Raw genomic sequence first — 18,836 nt, forward strand, 5'->3', positions numbered from 1 at the left:
GTGGGATTGAGACCCAAATATGTTTCAAGATATTTGACTATTTTTACTATTGCTAGTGGTTTGTATTTATAAAGCTAAGTACACCGTCGGCGGCAATTTCGTCGCAGGCATTAAAGTCATTGTCGTCATTAGTCTCGCGCTCTTCTCTCCCCCACGCGCTCTTGTTCGTTCCGCCGGTATCTCTCGCAGGTCACCGGGTCACTTCTTGCATTTCTGCTCGGTTCGGTGGTTGCTGCGTTTCGCTGAAGAGCCTTCGCTTAGTGTGAGTGATATGATATCTTCCATTGCTGGATAATCTTGGGTGTCCTCTGGACGTGTGCTGCTACAAAATGCCTCTGTGGCCACGGAGTTAGGGGAGCAATTTAGTCTGATGTGACATTGTCTGACCTTGGGTCTATAAAGCCGAGAATGGTTAAGCAGAAACACGCTCGCACTGAAAGCAATATTCCCAGTGATTAACCACACAGCGTGTCTGCATGAGCACCATTCGCGATGTATCCGCAGCATAGCAACAGATAATGCCGGAATAGTGAGCTTTGTGTAGCCCGCGAGCCGAAGCACACGCCCCTCTAGAAATCATCATAGTTTGAGCTCTATGGAGAAATTGTCTACAGAACGTTTAAGTGTACCACTCCTAATTTCAGCCCCTGCACAATGCCTATCACCAGGATATTCGCGCGCCAAATTTTTGACAGCAGGGGCAACCCTACTGTCGAAGTCGACTTGACCACGGATAAAGGTAAAATACCGCATCTTTTTTGCGAGGCAAGGCGACATAGATATCTCTGCAGGTGTTTTCCGAGCTGCTGTACCCTCAGGAGCATCGACCGGAATTCACGAGGCACTGGAGCTTCGTGATGGGGACAAATCCAAATACATGGGCAAGGGTGTCAGCAAGGCAGTCGACAACATCAACAAAACAATTGCCCCCGCACTCATCCCAAAGAATTTCGATGTCGCAGATCAGACTGCAATCGATGACTTTATCATCTCTCTCGATGGAACTGAGAACAAAAGTGAGTGTTTAATCCCCAGTTTGACCTCTGACCTTGGCCACGGGCCAACAGCGAAGGTCAGCTCAAAGTGACTGTTTCCACAGCATTACTAGCGGCAATATATTCTATGTTCAACAAGAATGTGCTGTGTTTCGTATTTTTCCCCCAAGGCAAGCTTGGTGCCAATGCGGTCCTTGGAGTATCCATGGCAGTATGCAAAGCTGGTGCAGCTCAGAAGGGCGTTCCCTTGTATCAGCACATCGCTGAGCTGTCTGGCAACAAGAAGATCCTCCTACCCGTTCCTGCATTCAACGTGATCAATGGCGGTAGCCACGCAGGTAACAAATTGGCTATGCAGGAGTTCATGATCCTGCCCACTGGAGCTACCACTTTCACCGAGGCTATGAAGATGGGATCGGAGACTTACCACCATCTGAAGAATGTAATTAAAAAGAAGTACGTGCATACTTTGATCTTCGAGTGTGTGGCACAGCGTTGCTTTCTGAGAGAGTTTAGCAGCTTGTGCTGTGAAGATAATCAAGATGTGCCATGACAGGTTTGGACTGGATGCAACTGCTGTTGGTGATGAGGGTGGCTTTGCTCCCAACATCAAGGACAACAAGGAGGGCCTAGAGCTTATCCTTGAGGCTATCAAAGAAGCTGGTTACACTGGAAAGATAGAAATTGGCATGGACGTTGCTGCCTCAGAGTTCTATAAAGATGGTAAGCTAGACAAGGAAGACTAGACAAGGGTGTAACATACTGGTTGATCTTGCAGGGAAGTACGACTTGGACTTCAAGAATCCCAAGTCTGAGGCAAAAGATCACATTGAAAAGGCTGCACTTCAAGCACTCTATGAAGGCTTCATCAAGGAGTACCCTATTGTGTCCATCGAGGACCCGTTTGACCAGGACGACTGGGATGCTTGGACCGCATTCACTGCCTCAACTTCTATCCAGATCGTTGGGTACGTGGGGAGTCGGTAGGACTGCTTTCATATGAACCACTACATGTTGAGCATGCATTGCAGTGATGACCTCACGGTGACCAACCCCAAGAGAATACAAACTGCAGTTGAGAAGAAAGCTTGCAACTGTTTGCTGCTGAAAGTGAATCAGATTGGCAGCGTTACAGAGGCCATCAGAGCGTAAGTCTGGCATTCTTTACGTGATTTCACATCTTGCTTAAATGCTTCTCCACTAGCAGAGCAGTCAAACTGTACTGAGTAACACTGAGTATTTATGGTAATCTGTATACAACAAGTTTATTGTCACTTAGGCTGGGATTTTTTACCGTATTGGCCCAGTCATGGTTTGACACTCAAGTTCAATAAAATCGTATGTAGTCCTTATAGGCTGCTTGAATGTTACACTTTGTGCAGTCATCAGCTTGCAAAGAAGAATGGCTGGGGTACGATGGTCTCCCACCGCAGCGGAGAGACTGAGGATTGCACCATTGCAGACATAGTTGTAGGCCTTGGCACTGGCCAAATCAAGACTGGAGCACCATGCCGATCCGAGCGCTTGTCCAAGTACAACCAGCTCCTGCGCATCGAGGAAGAGCTTGGCAGTAAGGCAGTTTTTGCCGGAAAGGACTTCAGATACCCCGCATGAATGTCTCCTCCGTACGTCTTCTAGTCTGGTCGAATTAAAATTTGGATTCCTTGATGTAGTGTAGCCTGGTGATCTGTGACTTCTAGTGTTTGGGGGGAATGCATTTGCTTGATGTGGCATGTTATACACATTGTGATCAATAAATAGATGTTTCATCTTTGTCTTCTCCTCAGTTTTTTTCCTTCAGGGGATGGCTCTTTAGCATCTGTAGGAAAATGCACAAATGAACAATCTGCTAGATTATCTCTTCAGCATGTTGGCATTACATTCCTAGCTCCTAGGTGTCGGCAGTATCTTTATTATTCGAAAGAGAAAAGGACACTTTCAGGTCATTAGTTTACAAATTTTCGTTAGTCCTTTCCCTCCCGACAATATTTGTCAGCGTCTTCGCCTCCGTGTTATACCTTTATCACTGTCATCACTGCTCCCCAAAACAGCCTGTGCTACATGGCGCTTGCTTCTCCTCAGGATTGTTACTTGTGCGGGTTGTGGGGTTTCTTCAGGCTCTGAATGCTCTTCACTGCTGCAGTTCAGCTCTGCCAACGTAATTTTTTTCCTTGCAGATTTTCCTTTCCTTGTCACTTCTTTGAGTTTCGCTGCTGTTCGACTCTTGCGTCCTAAATTCGGAATACTCAGTCGTAAAAACCCCTACGTTACTGCTAGAAACAACAGCATGTGGAAAATGTCATAGAATCCAATGTCTATCAAATAATTTTAGGGGGGTCTCCTCTGCGGAGGTCTGTGAGGTTTTGGCATAGGATTTACTTTGGTACATCTTAATTTAATTAATAAAATTAATGTGAAGTGCTACGTGGAATTTCTTTAGTGTTGGCTACATAAACGATCAGAAAGATGTAAATTCTACGTCAAAAGCAGTGCTGCCATCTCTGTCTTTTTGTTAGCTCTAATGTGCTGTGTGGCTACCTTTTACACAGACAGCAAATACCAGCAACTGCCATAAGCGTTTCACTCCAAGAGCATGGAAGTTACTAGGACACTAGGAACAAACACTTATGATGCTATGCATCTGGACCCACAGCAATGAGATATATATATCTCAGTAACAAGAACATTGCAAGACAAGTATCTTCCAAAACTTGATGTAGACTACCTTTGGGCTCCCATTTGATAAATGTATAGACATATAAGACGAAGTACATGTACCAAAAGAGACAATTCTGTCACTATGGCAATATTTATTGGGCATAGCGGATTTACTGGCAGTAGTATGTCATGTACCTCACCTGTCATGGGTGTCTTACAAGAGTTCTGCTTTTCTTCGGTATTTTGCTCAATTATCTTTTGAGCACGCTTTACCAGATCATCCTCAGTACAACCTTTAGTCCGCAATTCTTCAATTACGTCTTCCAGTTCATCCACTAGAGACTGAAAGATAAGAAGAAATTGGCAAGTTTTGTACAAATACACATAAGAACAGCTCCAGACTTGCAGTACGCCATACCTTGACCTCTGCCTTGAGGTTGACAGCCTTTTTCGCATTTGACAGCATCATCATAAATCCATTGTAGACTTCATCGATGTGCAGCTTATCTCCAAAGCATGTGAGGTTCTCCTGCAGTTTCCGTAGGCCTTTCTCGGAGAATGGTATTAAACTCATGCAGAACGACAGATCACGCCACTGCCTCTCCGTTCTGAAGTTCCAAGAAGGGCATTAATTGTGTGTGCATGCGAGGAAACAATGCAAATAAAGTGACACCCACTGTGAAGTTCTGAATCGAAGACAGAGCTTCTCCACAAAGTTTTCAAGTTGTCTCTCTTTGTCAACATTAGCAAACAAAAACCTAGAATGTGAAGGAAGGAAGGATTGTTAATAATATCGTTCAATAAATGCAATAAAAAAATACGGAATTCAACAATTAACTTTGCCTGGCTCAACAAATATACTGAAATTAATGTGAAAAGGAAAAGAAAAAATGTTCTGCCATTACTTGGCTTACGGACATCACCACAGTGGCTTCACTTAAAGGGATGGTCACATCCGTCCCAGCCGATTTCGAAACTATTATTGTCCTTCTATTCCCCTTGTGGACAACTGACCACGGTTTCGGATATCCCACACGAAAGCGTGGCGTAGTTTGACTGTTCTTCGATGGAATACATGACAAGAGCAGACGACGGATGCTGAGAGTACGCCGGAATTCCCTCTCTGGAAAAATGAGAAAACGTCACCCCCGAAGAACCAAGGAGGGCGCGACCTTCAGAAAAGGAATGATAAGGCCGTGCGGGCATCCCATAGGTTGAGTTACGGAGCATCTGGATGGCGTACGTTTTCTCTTCGGGGTGCCACCCTCACACTCCTCCACCTATGGAGTTATGCCACACTGCCGGAGCCTCTGCAGCTGCGGAAGCAGCGCTGATCTTTAAAATTTGTTCAAGTAGATTATCGACCAATGCCGAACATAGTGGAATCGATGTCATCGATGAGTTTCCGGGTGCAACCGTCCCCTTAGGTGCATTAATTGATTAATTAATTAATAGTGTATCACCATACCTCAGGATTGTTCGGAAACTCTCTTCATCTGTACCATGCTCAGGATCTGATAGACGACTTATAATGTCCGGGAGAACATTATATATTGCATTCCCCTGAGTAAAAATAGTATAATCATTTTAACGCAAATCACTTCTACATATGACAATATACAACCAAAGGACGATGAAACTCCACAATCATCGTCGTCACCACAAAATAAAGTTGTTGTTGTTACAGCTAAAGGAATAGAATCTGTTGGGATGGTTACCCTCTTTCCAAGCTCAGTAAAGAAGTCCTTTGTGATTCCCGCAATATCACTGTCCTTGTCAGTGATACACATAGCAAGGTCACTTATCTGTCCTTTCACTTTGATCATGTCATTGAGTATGAGGAAGCTGAGAACACTGAGCACATTCTTGCGAACCTCAATGGATGGGTCTCCGAGCCTAAATGCAAGAATTTGTTGTATTACAAACAAGTGCGACATATACGAGTTTTCTGCATTCGAGCAAAGAGGCAAGAAAGAAACGTATGCACATAATCAATCAATGACTGGTGCTTATTGTTGATGATCCTTTTTGCACTGAAGACACGTGGCGTAACAGTCCATGAACGAATAACAATCAACGATGAATAACGGTGTGAACATTGCTCTTTTTTTAATCCAAAACTGCCTTTACTAAAGCATGTAACTATCACGTCTCTACTGCTTTGACTCCAGTGCAGTAAGAGATGAACAAAGAAATGCGTCCTTTCTAGTAAAGTCTCTCCCTATCGCTAATGCAGAAGAAGCTGGTGACATATGTTTTGGTGCCTTACACTCAAATATATGAAGAAGGAAATAAAGTTACCGTGAGTAAATATTTCCTGTCCAAGGCTCAATCAGGTTGGGAAAACGAAGTGCAAGATCTCCAACAGCAACAACGAGGTTTGCTCGGATTGATGATGTAGGAGACTTTTCCAGTATTGTGAAAAAGAGCGCGAGGTGCTTTTCACAGAAGACAGAGCTGAAGTGGAGTCATAAGCAATGAAATAAATGAAACTTCTCTATGCAAAAGCCATTTACGATAGTACTCTAATAAGAAAAAGAGGTCACCTGACAAGCATTAGCCTCGCTAGAGCCACGGATGCGTTCGTCTGAAGCTGGACATCTTTGAATTTTGAAGGACTGGATGTCACAAGCACAGCAATGTTGCCGAGCTGTCCGAGTGCATTGTCCTCTGCAAATAAGGTACAGGAATTTATGGATTTCGACATGGCTCCCTTTCGTTTAATTGAATCATTGTTCACGAGTAATTTGTGCCTGTACCATGGAGGACTTCATTATCCAAAAGATGAATGATGAATTCAGCATCAGCGTCATCTGCTGCATTTCCGGCAAATTCCTCCCCTCCGTCATTATTGTTGGCGTCGTCCTGGAAGAGCAACAACAACTTTATTTGATGATGGTGATTGGAGATCTTTCATAGCACTCCATGTACGAATGTAACATTACATCAGTCATTCACTTGCTCTGAACATGCTTCTTGTAATTTGGTCTTATCCTTAGATGACAACTTTTAATATCTGGCTCCCTACACCCTTGCTTGCACCAGATCCATAGTGCCCACATGAGCAGTTTACTTATTTATTGATTGATTGATTTATACATATACCCTCGAGGCACAGAGGGCATTAAAGAGTGGAGTGAGCAGGTTGGAGTACACGATGCAAGGTCAAAGCACAGTAACAATCAATAAACATGCGGATGCAACAAAATGACAATAAACGAGCAACTTCGACAAGAACATATTAGTGAGATAGACGCGACAATATACAATGACATTATATGTGAAGGAGATCGCACAAGCTGCTTTTGAATTCTATAATGTTAGTAATCGAAGTGACAGAATCAGTTTGTGTAGCATGTGTCTTTATCCTCGTGCAACGTAACAGTTGTTGAAGTCAATGAAATATACAAGGATGAAAAAAAATTAAAGAATTTCCAACTACCCAAGCAAAAGTCATGTACATCGTCCATTGTAAAACTGCTACATTAATGTGATATTTTCCGTGCCATTTGATACACAACGGGGGTTAAGAAAGCACCCGCAAAATAGATCAAGCATGCACGTGGTTCAAGTGTGCAACAAGCACCCACCAGCGTAACAGCGAACATACTTTTTTTTTAGGAGTCCCGTGAGCAATGGCTGAAAAAGATCGACGTGCACTCTTTCCGAGTTCCTGTTCCCTGAGTCGTGTTTCTTTGGCCAACCTTCGCCGCTTCATATCAGTGAAGACGTCTACATCTAAATAAACCAACAGCCTCAAGGCTACGTAGCCGGCACATGCCAACAGACGAGAGAAAGTAGTAACGGAGCAGCCTTTTTTATCGTCCTGACCGTTGCCCTCCTGACTTCCTATAAAAGAGTACGAAGCAAGGGCTGTAAGTCAAGAACTTTCCCTGGAAAGATATCACCTTGTTCGCTTGACTGACACGCAGGGCTGATTCCGCTGCTGCACTCTAGTGCGGCCAGTTCGTGCAGTATATCATTGGCCACCTGGCTAGGGCTTTCAGACAACGCGAAAATGACATCGAAAACTTTCTCCATTGCAGGAATCCACTTGTTTGTTTCCAAGTCCGTGAAAGCTGAACGAGAAAACGTGGGAATAGATTATGTACATTCTACAGGGTTCGCCAAGGTAGACTTCTACAGGGTTCGCCAAGATAGACTTTGGGCTTTGTAATGAAGATTAAACAAATAGAAACAATGTGGGGAAGCTAAAGTAGATGTTAGAGGACGTATTATGCCCCCAAACTTTTATGTCGATACTGCCACTTGGTTCGTTTCTCTGCGGGTAAATTGTGCAAATTAAAAAAAAAAAAAGCCGCTGCTTAACATTTCCAATCGGCTATAACTGCTTTTCAGCTCACCCACCGTCAGATGGTGAAATGATCGAAAGCGGCATCGCAGACGACTTCGCATGGTAGGTAGTCGTCTGCATTCAGTTCCACTTGTTCACTTGGTTTCAATATCATCTACAACGCCATGTTTGACCGTTTCGCCATCTGACGAAAGGATGCTGAAACACAGATATAGCCGATTGGAAATGTTAGGCAGCAGCGTTTTTTTTTTTAATTTTCACGATTTATCCGCAGAGAAATAGACCAAGTGACCGTATCGACATAAACTTTGGGGGCATAATACGTCCTCTAACATCTACTTTAGCTTCCTGACGCTGTTTCTATTTGTGTAATCTCCATTACAAACCCCGAAGTTTATCTTGGAGACCTGTATTTTCACTTGTATTTAGCATCAGTACGTTCTGAGCACGTGGGCACAATCCCATACAGGAACAACACTTACTGTCGAGCAGGATCTCCTTCAGGCGAGTAAAAAGCTCGTGGGACTCAGACAAGCGGTTGGGCATTTTGTTGCCATCGTACTGTCAAGGACAAAGACGAGCATCAGTTGCAATTTATGTACAAGACTGTGACATGCTTGCTGTGGGAGGGATGTATAATCTAAGGAAAGTATGGGCATGATTTACCTTTGCAATATAGCCAAGTTTTTCTAACGCGCAGCATGTGTACTTGCAAAAGTCCAAGTCTGATTTTGCTCTTTCATCCAGTCCACATGAAATCAGCTTGTCCAAGTTTGCTTTCATTACTCCATTTTCCGGGCTGAAATTATGAATGAGGCATGCAACTACCGTACATGCAATACACGCAATATTTATAATTGATACACTTTTATTTACGATACGATACACTTACGATTCATATGCCTTGTCACAGCCAAACTTGGCACTGAATCAGTGAATGAAGTCCAAGATGACCTCGTTATCTTACAGAATAGCTATGATGACTAAAGTATGACTAACAGCGTGACCTCTTATGGGCAGGGCACACAAAAGGAATGGTTTGAAATACGGGACGTGAAAACACAATGGTTCTACGAGGTGTGCGACCGATATCTCAGACGTCTGAAAAATCAACCAGTAGCTGCAGTAAACACGGTATAGGTACCTGCACAGCCAGTTCAAGAAAACAAGACAAACCGACAATGTGTGGATCAGGAACAAACCTGCTACCACAGACATAGTCTCTGTAGCTTTAGGACTTTTGTAATTTGCTTGGAATCCAAATATATTCATATACAGGGTGTTTCCTATTATGTGCAATAAATTTTCATGAAAAGAGGGGAGCTGCCTTTTGACGCTTTTACTTTCGCCATTGGATTACTCCATGGGGCTGCGACTAGGAAGCCGTATTTATTCTCAACTAGGGGACTAATTAACAGATATATTTTCATCAACTTTTTAATTATTGACTTTAGGGAGCACATTGCAATTGTAATATTAAAGTCTGACCTTCACAATTGACACATTTGACACAATTGAAAAAAAAAAAAGATAAAGAGGTGGGGGGAGAAAGAATGGCCCTTATATAGCTTTTGAAAAGTATTTAGAAAGAGCACACAGTGGGCTATTCAGAGTAAAAAAAAACATACCTAGCAATCATGCTGAGCAGTCGTATTGCAGAAAGACTTTGTCCGGGGTTAGAATCAGAAGATTTTGTCGCAAACCTATCCCACAGTACCTGGATAACTTTCTGCGAAATATCTCCAGATTTTGTAAATTCTGCAAACTAAAATTGTGCAAAAACAAAAATTATTTTAGCAAGTTGCTTTCATAAAGTCAATGAAGCACTCACAAGTTTCTCAATGGAGAGCAGCTCTTCCGAGGTTGCCATTACTATAAGACTGGATAATCTGTCGGCGATGGCAACAGACGTCTTCCTGGAAGACAAGCACAGAGAAAAATGGTAATAAAGACACGACATAAATTGCAACTGCTTAGAAGTATTGTGTCAAACATATTGGCAGTTGCACGCACAAGACGGTCTACGTATAATGCGTGTACAGTCAACATCCGATTTATGAACGTTTGCAATTTAAAAAAAAAAAACAAAAAAACAACGTAAAGTAAGTGATCCGTAAATTGAGGTTTTGAATGAGCGCAACAGCACAGATGCGCAAGAATGATATGGGATATGCATTGTGACAGTACGGGAGTACATTTATACAGGGAAGATACTTCTGTTGCTTATGGGAGATGTTAGTACGCTTGACTCATCGTTCCTGTGCTCAAAGTACTGTATTGCACCTTTGATGTATGTCCATTTCTATCGAAGTGTCCAAAGTGGCAGCTGCTTGTCCATCTCTGTCCTCAGGAAGATGGTAAAGAGGTGAATCACATTTTGTTCTTTTGCCTTTTGACAGTGTGACACAAGATGTTCCGAGTTTTTTTGTGTTTTTAAAGCTTTATTTACCTTTAATGACCTGTTACTAACCTGGACCACTGTACCTTCCCTGTAAATAAACTGTGGTTAAAAAGAAAGGTGTGTTCAGATATTGAGGGTTCATAAACTGAGGCGGACACCATTCATAAAGTGAAGGCTTTTGTAAATTTAGAGTTCATAAATCGGAGTTGACTGTACGTATTAGGTAACGAGACACAAAACAACAAAGTCTCACAACACCATTAAGTCTCCATTAACATGAGATATCTATAAAAAAAAAATGTCCCCAAGCCATACACATAAATTTGTCGTATGTCTTACTTTGATGATCCATCCTGAGGGGCGAGATAAACCGCACGGTAGGAATCCACAACAGCATCACGCAAGGTGGCTTCCTTAGACCAGATGAGAGGCAGCATGTGCCTGACGCCCACAAGTGCACGTTTCAACCCGAACTGGTGGGCAGCTACGAAAAACTTCATTGCTTCGTGCACATCTGATGCTGTGCATGACTTGAGGAACTTGCAGATCACTGGGATTGCATCCTGGATCTTCTCAGCAAATGCAACGCAGTCCTATAGTCAAACACAAGATCATTACTGGCCTCTTCTCTTTCCAGCTCCACACAATTCACAACCTTGTTGAAAGTGTGCACACAATAAAAGGTGTTTAACGGAGTGATTAGGCGAGGACAAATTTCGAAAACTTCTGGAGACAAATAGAAAATCTACGTATCTTAATTTGTAGGGAACTTTTTGATATTCAATATTTTCCAGAAATAAAGCTCATAGGTGGGGTAGTTGGCAACTTTGAAACATGACGAATATCAGCTCAACCTTTAACAAAGACACTGGCCCAAACACTCAAAAATTTGATTCCATCATCTCAGAAGTCCTACGCCGCTACGAGGAAAGCCTCTACGGACAGTGCCTATCGAGAGGATGAAGCACGGGAGACAGAGCCATGTCCGAAACTGTATTATCCTAGATCATATTGGAATTGGATATTTATTCATATAAAAATCATGTATAAGTACCTAACACGTGCAGACCCATAGCAGTCTGCTAGCAATGGGTCTGCTATTGAGGTTTCTGCAGAGTTGAACATCAACAAGATTATTACTCCACTCTGTTTTCACATTCATAAGTACATCATTCAAATACAAAAAACTGTTTCATGCATAAATATTGTACTCTTCTACACACTTAATGGTTCTGCATTCGAGAGGAACGTACCGTTAAATACTGTACTAAGATCTGTTGCTTGCTGAGCTCCGTCGCTATTCCATCTGATCCGGCACCTTCCACACTGTATCGGTCCATCTGATCACCAGAAGTGGGACTTGTTGTTATCCCACCTACAGTGTAGATGAAAGGGATACAGAAGCATGAAAGGGATGCACACACACAAAAAAAAGAAATATGTGAGGAGGAGCAGAGATTAGGGATAGAAGCACCGGCACACATATTTGCACAAAAATGTGTGAGTGCAGTGCACAATCCTGGTGCGCAAAATAGCTTTCAATTTTACACATCGGAAAAGCCTCTTCCTTCGGCTCCAGTCTCATGTGCCCGAGAGTGAGGTGCACATCTTATTGTCTTAATTATTTATTTATTGACAAGTTAATTAATAGACAAATTAGTTAATTTTATTAACTTTAATTAAAAAATTCAAATAAATCAATCATTCAAATAAATTTAATCATCTCGTTAATTAATTATTACTTCATTTATTCTGACTTTCTTTTGTTCTTTTTGTTGTATCTGGCACTGCGCGTCCCGCATCTGACGCAGGAGCAGTCGACCGGTCGCCTTGCTCCCGCGATTCCAATGAGCTGACATCACAACATGCCCGGAGCTCGGAGAGTACGCCACCAAGCGCGTTCTTGTGAAAAAATTTTTCCAGGAAATGCGCACCTCCCAAATGAAAAATATTTTACGTAACTCTCCCTGGAAGTCGTATGTTCATAACACCCAGTAAAAAAATACCATATATGTTCGAGGTGCCTTTAATGCCCTCAGTATTCGAGATGTTCAATATGTTTGAGGTGCCTTCAATGTTAAGGAAGTCATAAGTTGTGCAAGGTAAAAGGACACAACCCTATCATCAATTTACATTTGGTAACCTATATCAAGAAGCACACTTTGTTGTTCCATGCACCCGAATACTTGCCAAGATAAATTTTTGCAAGCAGAGACACCATGTCCCTGCTTTGATCTTTGCTTGTAGAATCGTCGAACGAGTCTTCCTGCCCGCCATGCTTTGACGTATCGCACCTGGAGCAGAAATAGTAAGCTGAGATGCCATTACATTTTTTTTAGGAAACGCAAAAAAAAAAAAAAAAACGCAATGCAAAGTTGTGCAAAAGTCGTGCAAAGCACAAGTTGACACTTACACTGCTGTTTGTGGAGCAGGCTCAATAAACAGATCAGACTCCGGATATGTTTGCATAAAAAATTTCGTGACAGTGATTGCAAGTGCGTAACAACCGTCGTCAAGCAAGTCACGAATATAGCTCAACAACCTAGAACACAAAATAGAAGGATGACTCTCATGTACTTTGCTGTGGATGTCCTGAAGAGCTGGGGCATGTGCACTCACTCTGCTGCTGTCCTTTTGGTATAGTCACCGTTAAATACTTCATCATTTTCGTCATACTGATTGCAAGCTTCCTCTACTGCAGGAAGCATGGCTTCCCAAGTCAACAGAGATTTACATGAAATGGGAGCAACATCTGAAAACATATTGATACGCAATTGTAGCCATACTAATTGCAGCAATATACAGTAATATCCTTTTGCAACCCCAATTTTTTTAGAATCAGACACCGCCACATATTTGCACCCACTAAACTTGAAATCGAGATGGTAAGGATCATGGCGTGATCGCCTTACTTTGTAGTACAGCCGAGGTTGATCGTACCGTGTTTAATGAAAGTGGCACTGCACACCACTCGTGCGGCAGAAAAGTTCAAATGCTTACTTGCAACCAACTGTAAAAATACAGTTTGTGATTGTATAATTGTTTTCGAAGTGTCAATTCTTAGTCCTGTCTACTTGTTTTTTTTTTGTATTCCTGTCCAAAGCTCAAGGAAATTATATATCATCAATGTCAATTCTTGCTCAAAATTTTTTGGTCCCTTTAAAAATTGCAAATTTTCAATTTGCAAAAATTAGGGGTGCACACAGAATGATTTTAAAGTAAGTGAAAAGTTGAAGGGGCTCTTTTCATTCGGGAGGTGTACAAGGTTTGGGGAATAGACCTTACTTTTGTGATTTTTTAGTTAATCTAATTGACTAATTTTAATTTATTAATTAAATTGGATTATCTAGCTAATGAACAAATAAAATTTGTAATTGACTGCATTAATTAATTTAATTAAGCCATAAACCAAACTGTAATTCCAAAACTGCTACATAAAATTTCTTGAAGTCTCAGCCACGCAAGCGATCAGAAAAAGATGTAAATTCTACGTTAAAAAGGTCTTTAAGGTCTTCAGTAAAATCAAAACAACCATTTACACACCTATGTCTCCTCTGCATTCTTGTTTCATGTCTCTCAATTTCTCTTGTTCATTGGCTAGGTTCCTCTGCAGCTCTTCAAGTGACAACTGCAACACAGGGCGACGTCTACAACCTTAATGGGTGTGCTATGATAGGTGGTCAACTCAAACTGACCTGTGCTGAGAAGGGATTACTCTGTAGGAATGCTCCAACAAAGAGAAGCGCGTTTTTCCTAACAATACTGCTCTTGTCCAGAAGGCGGCCCACGACGTGCTCGAGTAATGAACGCTGGTGGGTGAGGGGAATGAGCTGCTCGGTGCACAGCTGCTGCCAAATCTGCAGAACCTTGCTCCTTACAAATGCGTGTTCGTCTAGAATATGACTCTGAAAAAGCGTATATGGAGAAGAGTGTGGTGGAAATGGTTTAAGACCACAAGTTGCTATGCCCCTGCCAAGCAAACCGACACTACGAAGAAACTGTAAAGCTCATGGCTCTTGCGAGTTTACTTCTGCACTACAGTCACTGGCAAGAGTGCATTGCAATGAAGACTGAACATGTAATTGGTCATTTTTAGCAGACTTACCTCTAATCTATACAGGAGACTGTCTCGCACTTCTTTAAGCTTAGGATCCATATCATCAGAGCTCAACACCACCTGGACAATTCTGCCAAATGCCGTCAGGACGCCATTCCTCATGGTATGAGACTGTAGAAGGACAAAACGTGTTATGATTTGCAAGGGTTAATCAATCAACCACATAAAATGGAGAGGTTTTTTTCTTTTAATTATCTATCATGAATGAGTGATTAGTCAATACATCACATCTGCAGAAGCCGTTTTCTGCCAGTAAGAACATTTTACGACGAAACAAAAAGTATGAATTTGGCGAAAGCACTGTTTGAATTAAGCATCCTTTCAATGCACTGAAAACATTGCGGGCAACATCTGTACAAATTAACTGAAAGTATGATACGTCCGAGTCTGAATTAACTAGTCTACTGTATAGGGGAGCCACGCACAGGTCGACTGATGCCGGAGCACACAGATGTATAGGGTACAGACCTTGATATCTAGGAGGACGACCAAGAGGCTGATGTAGTTAAGCAGATGATGAGGAACACGGTTTGACAGCTCGACCAAGAAGAGAGACGTATTGCGGATGTCAGTTGAGTCAGCTGTCGACTCAAGGCTGTCGACATGGCAGAGCTCCCTAAGTAAAAATTAAAGCACGGAAATGTTACTGCGAGTTCCCAAGCGCTATGGAAAACAAAAACGAAAGCATGTCAAAGAAGCAAGATTAAAGTGAATAGCGTCAACTTATTCACCAACCTGACAATATCACCAACGATGGACCTGCAGTCAAACTTCTCAAATAGAATCTGGACTGCGTCAGCGAAGAGTACAGCTGTGTGCTCATGATGTTGCAATAGCTGAGTCATCCTCACCACGCATGCTAAAGAATGTTTTCACAGTTGTAAACTGTCTAGCAACTTTGTCTATGAAAGCAGTATTTGTGCTTATCTTTATCTTTCATAGGGATTTTGCATGCACGAAATTTTCTGTACTTTTTCACATTTTTTTGATGCACACCTGATGAAACCCATATTTACCCTTCATCCTGGAGTAGCACCATCGCCAGTTATTGTAAAAACTCAAAAAATTAAGCCAAGAATGCAGGCATTGAAGAACGCTACTCACTACACATTCACTAGATCTGCTTGACATCCCGTATTGACCTGAATTGCAAGATGCGCTCGTTTTTATTTTCCACCCGAAAATTTTACTGCCACTTTACAGGTCCTGAAGTAAAATCCGATTTTGACCCCCAAATTTTCAAGAAACATAAAACCCAAAAATTCAAGGGTCTAATTACTACACTGCATTTCCAATATGCTCCCTAACAAGTACTTCAAATTTCAGCGTAACTTCGAGGTGCCTTACCCGAAAATGACTCACACTTACCGATCCCGAAACTGTTTTTCTTTATATTGACGCCCAGAACAGCAAAGATCGCATCCTTTGTTGCAGTGGCTTTCAGGATTTCCGGGTCCTCAGTCAGATTAAAACAGCAGTTGGTCACTAGACTAAAAAAAATCAATACGTAGATTCTCGAGATTGAATGTATTAAAGCGCCTTAAGCGCACGCACTGTTAAAAGAAATCGTAGTTTCCGTTTCTTCTTCGCTCAACAAGTCCAAGGGCAGCTGTACTTACTTAACAAACTCCTGTTCAACAACTTGCGATTCCCAGAGACGAGAAATGGGGAGCTCACAAAGATGCTGTAAGCACTGCACACATTTCAGCTTCTCGGATGACCAGTTCTCAAAGCTGTCATTGCTAGGTGCAACCTTCTTGCGCCCCTAGATGAACAGAACAATGCATCATATTTTTGCCTGCAAATAACACGCTATATGCTACGTAGTGATTTTTGTTTTTTTAATGTGATAAAAAATGTATGCCTAACATACCCTCCCTTTAGGAACTGCCACTTCTTGGCTGTCTTTCCTGCATTGTGCTTCAATACAGCCCATTAGCTGGCAGAGAGAATAGCAGCACATTTGAAGCAGGTTCAGGAAGTGCTTTTTCAAGTCAGGTTCCAAGGGGTTGTCGCAGTTCGTCAGCCTTAGTGTCAGCTCAGACTCGACCTTGGAGGCACCTACGGGTCATTTACGTTTTGTCTCTCATTGCTAAAATTTGTAGACTGTAGCAATATTACAGATCAACATACATGTCAGCGCGATTTCCCAGGCGTTCCGTATGGTGTTCTTTTGCACGGATGCAAAATGCCTGAAACAATGTTAGTTCCATTCCTAAGTAACTGCAGTAACATACCGTATCTTCTGGTTTATAACTAGAGCCTGAAGTTTTTGGGAAATATTGTTTCCCCAATTCGGGGGGGCAAAAATCGGGGAAATACACATGTGCCTCAAATTCATGCGAATTCGGGTGGAAAAACGTGCAGTATGCTAAATTTGGGGTAAAATCGGGCTCTATTACTCAAACAAGCTGTACTGGTTTGGTAGAAATGGTAATGTAACGGCATTTGCTGCTGAACAAGTTAGTGTGCATTCCTACAGACATCTCAGTGAAGGCAATTTGCCGGATAAAAATTGGGTGTCACACTAAAGAGGCAACCTTCAACTCTGAGTGCAAATTCCACGTAGAAACGGGTTAAACCCTAAAACTTCAAGCTCTATTTATAATACACACAGAGGAAAATTAGCAGAACTTGGAAAATGTCCAATGTATAAAGCGCACCAATCAGGTGAAGGTGCCAGCTCTAGCAGTGCACAGAAATTGTACATACTACACTAGAGTCCACAGTAAAGTGAATCCATCGAGTGTAAGTATCTTTTATACATCTGTCTGCATGGCGTTTAAATGAACGATCCACGCATGTATCAGGTAGATGAACCCAAGCCCAATGCCAGATGTTGCATGGCTCTTCCAGAAAATGCTTAGATGTATAACTTCCCCTTCCGGACACTTTTTACAATGTAAAACTCATGCATTACGCAGTGGGAAATATGTTGCTTTTGGAACGTACTGACGATTGGGCAGTTTCATTCTGAATCAAATGTGGCGCAGAATTTGTGTTCCTTGATTAGACTAAAACAATATATATATATATGTTGTGAAAAATGCGCAGACAGCAGTTTCTGAGGTGGAGAGACTCAAAAGCACTTTTGTTTTCTCACCTGCACGTCCATTTCATGGAACGCCTTTTCGCCTGACCAAGGTTAGGTCAGGGGAGTCTTTTACGTATTTCACACGCTGCCGCAAGAAAAAGCGGCAGCCACTGATTCAATGAAACGTACATTTTTGACAAAATGGCGTTCGATGAAATCCACGGAACTGCCGGCTTTGAGTAGTCTTCCTGAACCGTTGGTTTTTGATTAGGGGGAAAACTGTTTTCCATGTCGCAGACAAAGCTTAGCTCTCTGCACCACTTGGCTTACACACCGCTACAGTGCATACTCCATTTAAAAAATATATATATTTAAACTTGGAACGTACATCAGAAAAACACGCATCTTTGAACCACATACTTCCATAACAGTTTGTCCCACGACACTCAGACTGCTGCTGTTGAATATCCCATGAAAGTGATTCTCGCGTGGTATAACGTTTCTTTACACATGTCATCAGTGCACATCTTCTGGAAGCTTGTATGTGATATTGCGTGAGAAGTGATATTGCATGTGTATATGGCTCACACTGTTATAAAATAAACAAGCAACTAATATGAAGAAAATAATAAACACTAAAAGAAAACTTACACAGTGATACTGTAGAGAACATCAAAACATTCAACTGTGCTGTCAGGTCGTAGGTTTCGCTTTTTTCCGTGTATTTCTGAAACACAGTTGAGGAGTTGGCCGCTGAGGAGAAGCAAAGGAAATGTGCCTTCATATTACCTTTGACCTTGGCCTCAATTTCACGCGGAGGAAAAATCTCACTGACGACGTATTGTCCCACTTTACTTGCTTTTCTTAGATCCTCCTTGTTTACAGGTAAGATGAACTCAAATTCATCCATCCTGTGCACTGTATTTCGCTGTCACCTTGAAGATAAAGTGCTATGGAGACACAAAAAAATAAAAAACATACCAATGTTACTGTCAGGAATCAGAATGCCCTGACTGTCTATTTCAAACATATGATAAGTGTAACGAGAGGATAGAGTGTATGTGAAGCCGTAATAATGCAGAGTTGACTTTACGTTTACTTACGGCTACTTATACGTGTTGCAATACTGATTTCTGGCAAGTATATTTGCGTTATAATACAAAATATGAGTATTACTGCATAACTTTGGTAGGAAATAACTTTTCAACAATAAAAAATGTAAGAAACATTACCTACCTACGGCCTGCAAAAACACTGAAATCCCGCGCTCGAGGGAATCGACCAATCAGATCATAGGCCTAAGCACGCAGTAAACG

At 41.9% G+C, this 18,836-nt stretch overlaps 2 protein-coding genes across 2 annotated transcripts; one reads left to right on the forward strand and one right to left on the reverse strand.

Annotated features, from left to right (window-relative positions):
- The first annotated feature begins 132 nt into the window (after positions 1–132).
- Positions 133–2,770, forward strand: LOC135371205 (enolase-like). Its single transcript, XM_064605263.1, has 8 exons — positions 133–262; positions 645–739; positions 792–1,016; positions 1,166–1,451; positions 1,552–1,718; positions 1,774–1,963; positions 2,027–2,143; positions 2,378–2,770. Exons 2-8 carry the CDS (start codon positions 655–657, stop codon positions 2,607–2,609), a joined length of 1,302 nt encoding a protein of 433 aa, XP_064461333.1. The 5' UTR covers positions 133–262; positions 645–654; the 3' UTR covers positions 2,610–2,770.
- Positions 2,245–18,793, reverse strand: LOC135371196 (condensin complex subunit 1-like). The gene is made up of 33 exons (XM_064605253.1): positions 18,757–18,793; positions 18,310–18,470; positions 18,172–18,247; positions 16,620–16,678; positions 16,360–16,547; positions 16,106–16,251; positions 15,855–15,976; positions 15,222–15,345; positions 14,955–15,102; positions 14,475–14,597; positions 14,065–14,274; positions 13,913–13,997; positions 12,989–13,121; positions 12,783–12,911; positions 12,560–12,663; positions 11,623–11,744; positions 10,709–10,962; positions 9,800–9,884; positions 9,597–9,733; positions 8,635–8,767; positions 8,451–8,529; positions 7,562–7,732; positions 7,264–7,502; positions 6,413–6,518; positions 6,200–6,323; positions 5,955–6,110; positions 5,372–5,549; positions 5,122–5,216; positions 4,331–4,411; positions 4,072–4,261; positions 3,854–3,995; positions 3,014–3,226; positions 2,245–2,814 (listed from the first exon to the last, which is right to left on the reverse strand). Exons 2-33 carry the CDS (start codon positions 18,428–18,430, stop codon positions 2,762–2,764), a joined length of 4,326 nt encoding a protein of 1,441 aa, XP_064461323.1. The 5' UTR covers positions 18,431–18,470; positions 18,757–18,793; the 3' UTR covers positions 2,245–2,761.
- Between the last annotated feature and the right edge of the window lie 43 nt (positions 18,794–18,836).

The sequence above is a fragment of the Ornithodoros turicata genome, chromosome 10 (genome assembly GCF_037126465.1).
Source record: "Ornithodoros turicata isolate Travis chromosome 10, ASM3712646v1, whole genome shotgun sequence".
In the NCBI taxonomy this organism is placed as follows: Eukaryota; Metazoa; Arthropoda; class Arachnida; order Ixodida; family Argasidae; genus Ornithodoros; species Ornithodoros turicata.